Source organism: Ochotona princeps, chromosome 14 (assembly GCF_030435755.1).
Source record: "Ochotona princeps isolate mOchPri1 chromosome 14, mOchPri1.hap1, whole genome shotgun sequence".
In the NCBI taxonomy this organism is placed as follows: domain Eukaryota; kingdom Metazoa; phylum Chordata; class Mammalia; order Lagomorpha; family Ochotonidae; genus Ochotona; species Ochotona princeps.
The window spans coordinates 17,542,813-17,555,681 of NC_080845.1; the positions used below are offsets into that span (position 1 = coordinate 17,542,813).

The window sequence follows — 12,869 nt, forward strand, 5'->3', positions numbered from 1 at the left end:
AAACATGGCAAACAGTTCCCTGCTGTCCAAGACTGGCCCTGACAGCATCACAGCTGCAGCTGACGTAAGGTTAACTCTATAGCCGGAAGTAGGATGAAGCAATTTCACCATGCTGCGTTGATGGGTATCTGCAGTTTAACTTGCCTATGCAGTGGTGCCTTACCTCAGCTGTTTCATTAAAAACAACAACTAACCACTACCATTTTGGAGACTCGGGTTGATAGTTCTACAGGGATGAACCGCAGATGGAAGAACACGAATGGGACACAGGTAGCCTCATATCAGTAGGGGAGGAAAGACTGAGTTGGAAGATAGCTCTTGTTTGATGGTCTTGTGTTGATTCTGAAAAGAGTAAACTTGGCAATTGAGACGGAGACTTTCAACACAGCTAGCAGTCCTTGGGAATTTAGCTACAAACCACAGAGAGTTAAAAGCTTAGCTAGAAGCAAAAAGTTGACCAGCATTTTTATCTGTGAGGCTCATCTAGACACTGATGTTCCCTCCTCAGTTGGAAATGTTTAGGGTTAAAGCACTTGACATAGAACATTCACAGGGAGTTTACAGATTTCAACACTTAATACGCCAACTCCCTCATCAAAAGGTTGCCCCAACACATTCAGTGGACATGGTAGGAAATAAGCCGGGCATTTCTGGTGAGGTAAAAGGCAAATTGCACAAAGCAGACATGGAGGTGTGGCTTGTTATCTACCCACTGATGTCAACAGGGGAGGGGCTACTGTGACTTCAGGACAACAGACGTTCCCTAACAGGTGCATTCCCTGTTCTGCTGACAACTGACAAACATAAGGAAAAACAAAACAAAAACGATGAAGACCTTCCTGGAGAAAAATGCACCATTTTCTTTTTCACTTTACACACAATGAAGAGTTGCTCATCTATGGCATTGTGGTGTCAGAATCAAGTTCCCACAGCATTCACCTGAGCTTCCCGAGGCACCACACAGGACAAGGACACTGGCTTGCCTGCTCAAGCATGGCTGCAGGTGGACACACTGATGCCGACAGTCCTGTGTGAAGCAGAAGGAACCAAACAGCTGGCATTCAGCACTCGGCACAGGCAGGCAGCAGATCACATTCGACAGCTATAGGCCATAGGCTGTTTCAGGACTTGCCACGGAGGTGTCAACACCCGCTTCTATGCTGAGGCCAGTCGAGGTCAACTCTAGGGCCACTGCGTGTGAAAAGAAAGCAACAGCTTCCTCATGTTCATGCCTCTTTCCAGTCCTGGAAAAGCAAGGCCCAGACTGTCCCCCATAGTGGGCCGCTCGGCTGTCCAAATGGGACATCATCATGAGATACGGGATTCCCCGTCGCAGGCCATGGCGTCCCTTGGTTCCAGGTCTCTAGTTCTGTCTCCTCGATTCCTTCACAGCATGGAGGTATGCTGCTTCTGCTGAGATGCTTGGTGGTCTTAGACCCCACCAGGGAATAAATATGAATTGAAAACAACTGTGGGGTGAAGGGGGTAGGGAGAAGAACACAAGGGAGAGAGGTTTCTGTGGTTGCTTGCCGACGCCGCCTTTCTGGCACTGTGGGGACATTCCAGCCTGGGGTGCCGCGTCCTGTGTGGGTAGCTGAGTCTCTGTACCCACAAGGTGCTCACTTGGCCTCCTGCTTCTCCTGCAGCAGTGGAATGATTGACTCCCACGCCATGAGGCACTGAAAGAACAACATATGCACACAGAATCAGCACTGTGTGCCAGCTCTCGGGGTCAACTGCCAGGCTCTTGCCTGCCATTTCCACTGTCAATCCTGTTTGCTCATTTGGACCAATAGCACCTGTGGGTCCCACCCTTTCTTATGGCTTGGAAACCATGGAGGATGGTTCAAGTCCTTGGGACCCTGCACCCGCATGGGAGGCTTGGAGGAAGCTCCTGGTCCTTGCTTTGTATCGGCTCAGCTCCAACTGTTGCAGCATTTGGGAAGTGAACCAGAGGATGGAGGATCTTTTCCACTCTGTCTCATTCTCTCTGTACATCTGCTTTTTCAATAAAAATAAGTAAACCTTAAAAAAAAAAAATGTTCCAGGACACACCAATCTCTTCACTCCAGATCCCTGTGGAGGGCCAAGATCTTGGAATCCTCTGGCACCGTCCTTGTAAGAGCACTTGCTTGGCAGAAATGATTCTCCTCGGAGCACCGAGGGCAGGGTGGGAGGATTGCACCAGGCCTTGCTCAGAAAGAGCTGAGGTGGGGCAGGGGAACTTTGTGCAAGGCATTCTGGGAAGCTTTCTAAGAAGCAGAAAGTCACAGCCAAGAAACAGGAGACAGAAGTGGTGGAGGAGCTCCCTGATGCCAATCTGTGGGGAACACTGGGACTCAGCATTCACCCTGGTTGGTGCTGGGGCAGAGGAGAGGCCACTGAGCCAGGGCAGGGCTGATGAGTGGATCATGGAAGGGATGGCTGCTGTGGGCCTACCATGGGCCAGGTACACCATAAGTACTCGCACATGCGTTACTATCTCCCTAGTCCTTTAGCAGGGAAGTCTCACTCCTAATACAGAAATGAAGAAACAGGTGCAGGGAGGTAGGGCACCCCACCTGGAGACAGTCAGTGGAGGAACATGGTCTTATTTCCACATGGGGCCATGGTTTCACCTTGGGGCAGGCAAGGCCATTGACTAGGGTGCATAGCGCTATCCCCTTGGCTGACAGAACCAATTCTTCCCTTAGTGCAGCCTGGGAGATCCATGTTGAACTTCGCCTTCTCTGGATTTAGACTGAAGATCACCAGACCCACCTGACAGTGCTCTGGGATGGGTCAATTCAATGAGGGCCACACACAAAGCTCTGGGTGGAGGGCTGGCCCAGAGCCACAGTGGGGGCTCTGTACAACGCTAGTGAGAAAAGGAGCACATCCACCTTTCTCCTTCTAAACAGCCCCTCCCTAGGATCTGACAGGCCACGGCTGTCTCTTTGATCTCCAGATGAACCAGAAAGGACGTAGACAAGCTGCCTGTGGCCAGGGCCACTGAGGCCTCCTCAAGAAATGAATCCTACTAGTGCAGGTCATGGACAAGTTGCCAGAACTGCAGCAAGCAGCTCACTAACATTTGGCCAGTACGCTCAGAGCCTGTCTGTGCTTCCAGTACTTTGATGTCACTTGCTGCACTGTGATCAGGCCTTTGTTCAACAGGGCTGGAAGCCTTTTAAAGAACAGCAGGATTGGCTAGCAGGAAGGATCTGGGATCAGACACACAGGAAGCTCTGACCTTGAGACTGGGCTATGGTTTCATAAGAGAACTTAACATGGGCTCTACAAATCAAGGGATTCCTTGAACAAAACTGGTTCTTAAAATTTTTGCTTGAAAGGCAAAGAGGCAGGCAGTTACAAACAGAGGTCTTCCAACTGCTGGTTAACGCCTCAAGTTGCCCCTGCAGCTGGGGCAGCCAGAACTCAAATCTGGGTCTCCCATGTTCAGGTGATGGGGTTGGGGACCCAGAACTTGTTTAAACTCCTGCTTCCCATAGGGCAGAGGCAGACCTTGGACCCAGGCAGCAGGACCCAGAGCATGGACATCTTAAGTGACATCCTAGCTGCTGTACCAAGCATCTGTCCCTAAAATTGTTTTTCATTCAACTGCCTTGCTTTATTTTATGTATTTAAGACAGCATTGTTACTACTTTTTTTCCTTTGGTTTCTTTGTTTTTAATTTCTTTTTTTTTTTCTTTTCTTTCTTTTCCAGGACAGCATTATTTTAAAGTCCATTTTACAAAGAACAGTCCTTTGGATGAGGAGCCTATAGGCTTTACCGACTTGGCCCAGTGGAAAAGAAGAACCCACAACATGCAGAACCACAGCAGCATGAAGCAGCCCGAAAGCCAGTGTGAGCTGGCAGCAGCTGTGCCTCCCAGACTCCACAGAAGCAAAGCAGCAGCCGTGGCTAGCACGGGTAGGGTGAGAGAGAAAACGCAGTGAGCACAGCGGGCCAGGCATGTGTCTGGGAGCCGAGATGAAACAGGCAAAGCAAGGAGCTGGGATCAGGATTACTGTTTCTGGGTTCTGGTAAGCCCTTAATGAAGACTCTATTAGAAACAGCAGAGCTGGGGTCAGTGGCATGGCAGGTTAAGCCAATGCCTGTGATGCTGGCATCCCATATGGATGCTAGTTCAAGTCCTGGCTGTTCCACTTTCAACTACTTCCTGCTACTGTATGTGGGAAAACAGTGGAAGATGACCCAAGTACTCAGGTTCCTGCACCCACCTGGAGGACCTGGATGGCCTCCCAGGTTCCTGGCTTTGACCTGGGCCAGTTTGAGCCATTGGGGGTATTTGGGAAGTGAACCAGCAGATGGAAGATCTCTGTTTATGTCTTTCTCTCTAACTCTTTCAAATAAATAAATCTTAAAAACAAACAAACAAATAAAAAAAACCAGTTGCACTCCTGCCAGGCATATCCATTACCTTCTCATAATACTGGATGTTCTTGTCAGCCATCCCCACAAGCAGCTGCCGGAAGTCCTGCCTCTTGTTGTTCTGCCACCTCTCCATGTCGGCCTTCAGGTCAGCATTGAAGCACTCCATCCGGTCCTGACACTTCTCCACATCAGCTGGTACCTGGAAGAGGGAGGCACATGGGAGCACTGCATGCAGGTAACTAGCATCTCCTGCCTCCAGCGCCTCTACTTGCATGTTTTCCTGGGTCAGGTGGACCATCCTATTTAACTGCAGTGAGATTGGATCAGCTTCCTCCTCTGATCCCTACCTTATGAGTAAACCAGAGATGTGACTATGCTCCTCTAGGCAGCAGATAACCAAAACGCACAGTTGGACAGGTCTGAGAAAGGATGATGAAATGTAGTTGTGTATCAAAAGCAATCTGGTGTATAATGAAGAAAAATGCAGCAGGCTATTTCAGGTTTTTCTGAAAGGGGTCTGGAAGACACTCACTCAAAGGAGTGAAAACACTTCAATTTCACAGCTTGCAGTTGGCTTCGGTGAGTCCTCCATCCTGTACAGCTAAGGAGGCCTTTTGTGGCCACAGGAATTCCCAATGCTGAAAGTCACTCAAGTGCTCCTCTTGGCACCTGTCAGGGAGCACAGAGGGTCCACAAGCCCAAAACCAGGACAAAAGCCCGGAGCCAAACACTTTGCAACAGCAGGTGAGGCCTTGCATGTTCCTAGTGTGTGACCATGAACCCAAATGTCTCCAGGCAGCATGGGCCAATTCTTTGCGACCAGGAAAACTTGCACACTCTGGCCTTATGGCCAATGCACTGACTAGAAGGACACCAGCACAGCAAGGCCAGACCTGAGGTTCCTGAGCATCCTCAGGGCACCTATCAGCCACAGGAGACAGCAGAGCAACACACGGGAATGGGAAGTGGCTCAGCTGAGGCACAGGGCTACAGATGTGCCTGACATAAGCACTAAATTGGAGTAAGACAAGGTGAAGTTGGTGACAAAGGGAGCCTCAGAGAGCCTGAGCAACTAAGAGAACCTTTAGGTGAGCATCTGGTGCTGCAGTTAAGACACCCCTGGGACGTCTGCATCTCACCCGGGAGGGCCTGGGTTTCAAATCCCAGTGCTGTTTCTGATTCCTGCTAATGTGTACTCCCGAAGGCAACAGATGATAATTCAACTATCTGGGTCCCTGCTGTTCACATGGAAGACTCAGGTTCCCCACTGGCTGGTGTGGGCACTGGGAGATTGGACTGACAGATGCAAGAGCTTCCTATGTACATCAAATAAAGTGAAAATAAACACATATATTGTAAATAAAATAAAGGAAAGGAGAAAAGGAGAGACCAAGAGATTGTCCATCCACTGTTTCACTCCCCAAACAGCCGCAACAGCCTTTGCTGAGCTGACCTGAAGTCAGAATCAAGAGCTTCCTCTGGGCCTCCCATCTGGGGGCAGCGTCCCAAGAACTTGGGCCATTCTCCACTGCTTTCCCAGGCCAAAAGCAGGCAGCTGGATGAGAAGTGCAGCAGCCAGGACATGAACCAGTGCCCATATGGGATGCTGGCACTTGCAGAAGGAGGTCTAGTTAGTTGGGTCACTGTGCTCCAACTAAAGGAACTTGTAAGAAGAGATGAGATGCCTTCCTCAACGCAGTCAAGCTTCTGAGAGGAAAACCAAGCTGACTTCTCCCCTCGATGTAAGGTCTCGAGTTATTTTTGCCTTTCACTGCTGATTCACCAACTGCTTTCCCCTCATTCCTTCTCTGGCCTCTGCTCACGTCAGTATCTGGGGGAAAAGTGGCCAGCTAGCCACTTCCTGTTTGCGTAATAAGGCCTCTGCTGTACACAGGAAAGCCAGGGTCTGGAAAAGAAACTCACTGGTACACAGGAAGGAGAGGCAGATGGCGTCTCTTATTCCAAGGATTCCTTATCAAGGAAGAAGTCTGGGGTCCTCTCCTGGAGACAAGCCTTCCAGTTGACCCACAGAAACTCAGAGTCAAAACCACAGCTCTGAGCTACATGCCTGACTTCCTGAGCCCAAAATGCAACAGTTTCTGAGCCCAGCCCTGGCGATTCTCAGAGCTTGACAAGCAAATCTCATTCCGCAGGTGCCCATGGTTCAATTGGGACCTGGGTATGGAGTCATAAGATGTCCTGGTGTTGTCCCTCCACCCTGAGGCCTGTGGTTCTCACACTGAGGAGGGGGCAGGGATAGCTGAGCCTGGGGAAGGACAGGCTCTGGAGAAAAGAGTACAGAGACCACCATGATGGCAGCAGTATGTCAGGTGATGGAGGAGAGGACCCCCTACAGCCACAGCACATGATAATGACCTAAGGGAGAAGATGCTGGGTCCATGGGGGCAGCAGCTCACAGACCAGGCCACAAGGTCCCCAGGGGCTATGTAGGGCACTCCAGCTGGTGAAGACTGGGGCAGGAGTAGAGGACGAGAAATCTAGGGTTTCTAACAAGGGTTTACTTCTTGCCCCTCCCTTACAAAGAAAACGCCTTGTGCTGCCTCTAGCTGCAGCAGACACTGCAATACCACGTATCTGCAATGCTATGTACTCCACGTGTGACAGAGAGCCACTCCAGGCCTCAGCTGCTTCAGGATAACACTACTGTCCACACTGTAACACTGCTTTCAGGTATAAGACACTTAGGGCCTGGCATATACACAAATACTTCCAAAAGTTCATAAAAATAAGAGCTTCAAAATTTGGTGAAGGGATGGGAGTCTGGCCCAGCAGGTGGGACATCCATCAGAGCACCAGCTCTAGTTCCTGACCTGTTCCCCATTCCGGCTTCTGGCTGATGAGCACCTTGCAGTGGGGCAGCAAATAATGGCTCAAGCAGTTGAGTTCTGCCACCCATGCAGGCAGGTGACCCGAGTTCTGGGTTCTCGGCTTCCACTTGCCCCGTCCCCTGACTATCACAGGCACTGCAGGAGCGAACCAGCAGATGGGAAGCTTCTGTTATTCTGTCTCTGCCTTTCAAATGTATTTTGAAAAGAAAAGTTATGGCACAAAAACTTTTAAAATTCAGGCAGACAAGGCAAATTTCACAGAAATGTATACTGTGAAGAAATTGAATTTCAAGCTTTTAAAAACAAAACAAACCTATCACTTAATTTCATTGTCCACAATTTTTTTTCAATGTTCATTAGCTCAGTATTGTAAATGGCTGTTCACAAAATAATCACCTATCATTTTTACAGCCTCTCAAGAATATTCTGTTGACCTATATCTCAACAACAATAACAAAACTTTTCTTTTAAAGATATTAATTTGAAAGGCAGAATTGTAGAGAGAGGAGGAGAGATACAAAGAGAGAGAGATCGAACATTTACTGGTCTATTCCTCAAATGGCTGCACTGACTAGGATAGAGCCCAGCCCAAACCAGAAGCCTCCAGGTTTCCCACATGAAGAACAGGGGTTCAAGCATTGAGGTCATCCTCTGTCATTTTCCCAGGTGCAACAACAGAGTGCTACCAAAAGCGCAGCACCCAGGACTCGAATTGGTATTCATATGGGATGCTGGTATTCCGGTAGCAGCTTAACCTACTGGACCATAGTATCAGCCTCTAAAAATGACTTTCAGTTTCAAAATATCAAGTATTGTATGCATATCATTAAATACTTTCAAATTTTATGCTTCTTTGGCCCAAGCTACTCCACCCCAAGATCTTATCAATAACACAAACTATGTGTTGGTATGAGGTTGCACTGGGCACCCTAGGACCAGGAGGGTAGCCTTAACACCAGAAGGGAGAGGATAGAAAACCTGTGATGAGGACAGAACTGACAACTCTGGCGATCAACTCCCCATGAGAAAGAAGACACAGAAAGACAGGAAGCATGTTTCTAATGTGGCAGATGAGGGTAGCAACCAAACAACCAGGGGCTCTAAACAAAGGCCAGGACCACAGCCCCCACAGAGCAGGCGGCCACGGCCGTGGAAACAGACCTTTCTCCAAAGCTGACCCATAAATGAGCAACAAGGATGTGAAAAGATGCTCAGCCTCTCTGATCATTACGGAAAAGCAGATCAACACGATGCTGAGATGCTCTCTCACACCCACTAAGATGGCCACTGGCAGAAAGCCAGGAGGTACATGTTGGAGCGAGTGTGGGGAAAAATGGAGGCCTTGTGCACTATTGGTGGAAATGAAGAATGGCACAGCTGTGGCAGACACTGCCCAGTGGTTAAGATGCTGCTTGGGAAACTCGCATCCCACACCAGAATGCCTGGGTTTTAGTTCCGGCTCTTCTCTCAACCTCAGCTTCCTGCTAACGTGTACCCAGAGGAGCAGCAGTTGGTGGTTTAAGTACTTGGGTCCCTGCCACCTACATGGGAGATCCGATTCTAGCTGTTGTAGGGGACTGAACCAGCAGTTAGGAGAGTTCTCCATCTCCGTCCCTTTTCAATATAATAAATAAATAATGGTACAGCTTCTGCAGAAAACAAAAATGCAGGTTCCTCAAGAACCTAAAAATGGAAACACCCTACCATCCTGCACGATTTCATGTTCATAGCAGTCTTATTCACAGCAGCCAAAAAGGGAAGAAATCTTAACACCTGCCTCTGGAAAAACGTACAGGCCATTCTGGGTTCTACACTCAGCCTGAGGAAGCAAGGCAGTTCTGACATGCGCTACAGCCTGGAGGAGCCTTGAGGAAAGAAACCCGTGGTAAAGGGACAAGACCACTTACACGACATGCGTACAGTGGTCACATTCACAGAAACAGAAAGCAGATGGGTGGCTGTGTGGGCCGGGGCAGGAGGGGCTGGGAAGTGCTTTTGGTAAGGACCAACTTTCGGTGGTACAAGATGTACAATCCCAGAGGCTGGCAACACAACTTGGCTGAGACAGTAAGTGCTCTGTTACGCATACCTTCCCAGCATTTTTAAAGGCTCTAAGCTAAAGGAGGACAACAAAGGAAGCTGGGAAGACAGGGCCTGAGGGTGGGACCAGTGGAGTAGCCTGCATGTACAGGGCTAATGAAGGACTCCATGACCTGGGAATCACTAGGAAAATGCTTACAGGGGGAAGAGACGACTGATCTGAGAGTACAGTGCTGGGAGGGGTGTACAAAGGGAGTGGGGCTTGAGGAGCAGAGGAAGAGCTGGGGTGAGCCAAGGAGGGACGGCTGCGTTGGAGAGGCCCCCTGGCAGGCGACCTCCCCACCCCCCGCTGGTGTTTCCCTGCTGCTGCTACTGCTGCTGCTGCTAGGATAGTCTTTGTGCCAACCCATTCACAGACCAGCAGGAACCTACATTCCTTCCCATCTTGCTTTCCCTTCTGTGACTGAGGCACTGTGAGAGTCGTGTTTCTGATGCCTGAAGGATGCCCAGTTGGCAGTGCATGCTGCTGAACGGGTGCATGCCCCTTAGCACAAGGTACTAGGAAGAAAAAGCCAACAGGTGTGAGCTCCAAAGGTTAAAAAGAAAAAACTTATAGCAGGGAACAAAACTGCACTTTTCTGTTTGGTTCTCCTGAGTACATTCTTCTCAGAAGACGAGTGTCAGGGTGATGGGAAAGTCTGGTTGCTTTGGTTTGCGCACTTTTGTGTGCTGCAGAGCAGGCTGGTCACCTGCATCCATTTAATGTCCCTTTAACAATGTGCTACTGGGGCAGCACTCTGGTGCAGTAGGTTAGGCTGTCATCTAGGATCCCCACATCCCATCACAGAATGCCAGTCTGAGTCCCAGTACCTCCATTTGTGATCCAGCTTCCCCCGATGCATCCTGAGCAGCAGGTGACGGCTCGAGTGCTGCCACTCACAGAGGAGATGCAGATGGAGGTCCAGGAGCCTGTCACCTGCCACGGCTGTTCTGAGAATCTGGGCAGTGAACTAGTGGAAGATACTCTCCTCCATCTCTCTCTCACTCTTAGCCTTTCAAGCTAATGAAAACAAATAAAACATAGAACTGTATCACTGAGCTCTTTCCAAGTGCCAGGCACTTCCAGGTCCTAGGATGCAGATCTCTAAATTGGTTTCCTGGAGCTGGGTGAAGGAGTCACATTATCTGCTCCCATGATGGAGAGGCTGGTAAGACCCTCCCAGACAACACCAGGCAGGCATATTCCTTAGACTTGGGGGAGGGCTTCTTGACCAGCAATGTGGGGATAACAACAACATCACCCCACTCACCCCCAGGTCCTGGGGAAGCCACAGCCCCCGGGCCTGGTCACCTGTGGCTTCGAGCTACCAGTGTGTCACACACACACTGAAAGTGCTCATGTGAGCTGTGAGGCTGAGAGAGTTTGCAAAAATACTGAGATGGGGAAAAAGTAAAAAAGAGGCCACTAGAGCTGCCAACCGAAACATCACTTTCACTACCCTAAAAGGATGCTTTTTAAAAATATATAAACAGGGGCCAGAACAGTGGCTCAACAGACTAATCCTATACCTGCAAACGCCGGTTTGTGTCCCAGCTGCTCTAATATCCATCCAGTTAAGTGCATGCGGCCTGGGAAAGCAGTGGAGGATGGCCCAAGTCCTTGGGACCCTGTACCCACATGGGGACTTGGAAGTACCTCCTGACTCCTGGTCTTAGATTAGCTCAGCTCCAGCTATTGCAGCTACTGGGGAAGTGAATCAATGGATGGAAGATCTCTCTATCTGTGTCTCTCCTTTTCTATAAATCTGCCTTTCCAATAAAAAAATAAATTTTAAATAAAATAAATAAACTTCTGAGAATGGCAGTGAGGAGGGTGGGGGAAGCGAGTCTGTCAGGAGAGTGGAGAGCAAATGTACCGAGGACAGAAGAGCCATGAGCTCAAGTCCACAGGGGACTAGGAGGAGCTAAGAGACATGGAGACTGGGCCCGGCGGTGTGGCCTAGCCGCTAAAGTCCTCGCCTTGAAAGCCCCAAGATCCCATATGGGCGCCGGTTCTAATCCCGGCAGCTCCACTTCCCATCCAGCTCCTTGCTTGTGGCCTGGGAAAGCAGTCAAAGATGGCCCAAACCTTTGGGACCCTGCACCCGCGTGGGAGACCCGGAAGAGGTTCCTGGTTCCCGGCATCGGATTGGCGCGCACCCGCCCATTGCGGCCCACTTGGGGAGTGAAACATCGGATGGAAGATCTTCCTCTCTGTCTCTTCTCCTCTCTGTATATCCGGCTTTCCAATAATAATAAAAATCTTAAAAAAAAAAAAAAGAGAGAGACATGGAGACTGGAGAGCCAAGGGCAGGTGCACAGCTCTGAGTTCCTCACAACTTATGTTAATGCACTGCTGCCAGTAGAGGGGCTCTGCCACAGGGGAGCAGCCTGCTGAGAGCCCATGGGGTTGGAGGAAACGGGCAAGCTGGGCTTAGAAGCTGTGCACTTCTCTGAGCCCCAGTTCCTCATCTGGAAAGTGGCAAGCACTGCATGGACAGACTTTATTGTAGGAATGAAAGAGGATGAGGGAGCGGCCATGGTTCTGCGCTTCCTGCTCTGGGAGTGGCTGGCCTTGTGGCCAGGCGGAGAGACCCAGAAACACCAGGCAGCTGCCTACACTCACCATGAGCAGTGACCTGTTGAGCAATCTGTCTGCAGGGGCTCACAGTAACAAGCCTACAGGCCGCCACTGTAGAGCCAGACTTCTTGCTAGCCAGCACCTCTTTCCCATTCCAGGATGCTCAACCATTCTGCCAGTTCAACCATTGGTTCTGGGAGCTTTGCAAAGTCCCTCACACCCTTTAAGAACATTGCTTTCTGTTCCCATTCACTTCCAGGTAATAGCCGAAGCCTCTACTCACCGGCCTGCCCTGCAGCATGCACGCTGCCCTCTCCATGATACAGCTCCCCTCCCCAGAAGACAGCTCCCTTCCATGTCCACATCACCCATTCCCAGCAGCCTTCATGCACAGCACCACACCCAGGACAAGACTGCCTATGAGTCAGGCCCCCAAAATAGCCCCTTGCCTTTTTTTTTTAATTTATTTTTTAAAACCTTCTTGAAGTTTTAAAATTCTGAGTTAATTCAGAATTTAAAAGGTGCTATCTTCTAGCATCCTTTACTTCTTTTCTGAATGGTGATCAAGGTATACAGGAAGGCAGGCCAGTTCCCTGCTCAGTGCTACAATCTGTCCAACCTCAGAACTAAAAATGGGAAATGGGGACGAGCCAAGAACCACAAACCACAGCTCTGAGAATAAACCGCCCCTGTATCTGTGGCGCGTTTGCAAGATTGAAACCCAAACGGAACTACACATTCCAGAGCAGCAGTGTCTCCCCGGAGCCTGGTAGGTCCGGTCACCACCCTCGTCCTGTGGTTCCGAGGCCTTGGCCTTGTCCATAAGATGGCCACGCTGATTTATCAATTGCAATTAGGGTCAAGGACACCCTGCTACCTCCTTCCTCCCATGAGATAGAAAGGACTAGATGTTTATACACCACATCATGTTTTAGAGAAACCAACTTTCCTTCCTCACTTCTTCAGGACAATGTTCTTTTGG

General features: G+C 49.8%; 1 protein-coding gene across 1 annotated transcript in view; it reads right to left on the bottom strand.

Annotated features, from left to right (window-relative positions):
- Positions 1 to 852: 852 nt before the first annotated feature.
- SNX30 (sorting nexin family member 30) overlaps positions 853 to 12,869 on the bottom strand; it is a 96,821-nt gene continuing 84,804 nt past the window's right edge. Inside the window, exons 8-9 of the mRNA XM_004580903.4 lie at positions 4,425 to 4,577; positions 853 to 1,679 (exon numbers count right to left, since the gene is read on the bottom strand). Coding sequence (XP_004580960.1) covers positions 1,620 to 1,679; positions 4,425 to 4,577 — 213 coding nt within the window. The 3' untranslated portion in view covers positions 853 to 1,619. The remainder of the gene's footprint in view (positions 1,680 to 4,424; positions 4,578 to 12,869) is intronic.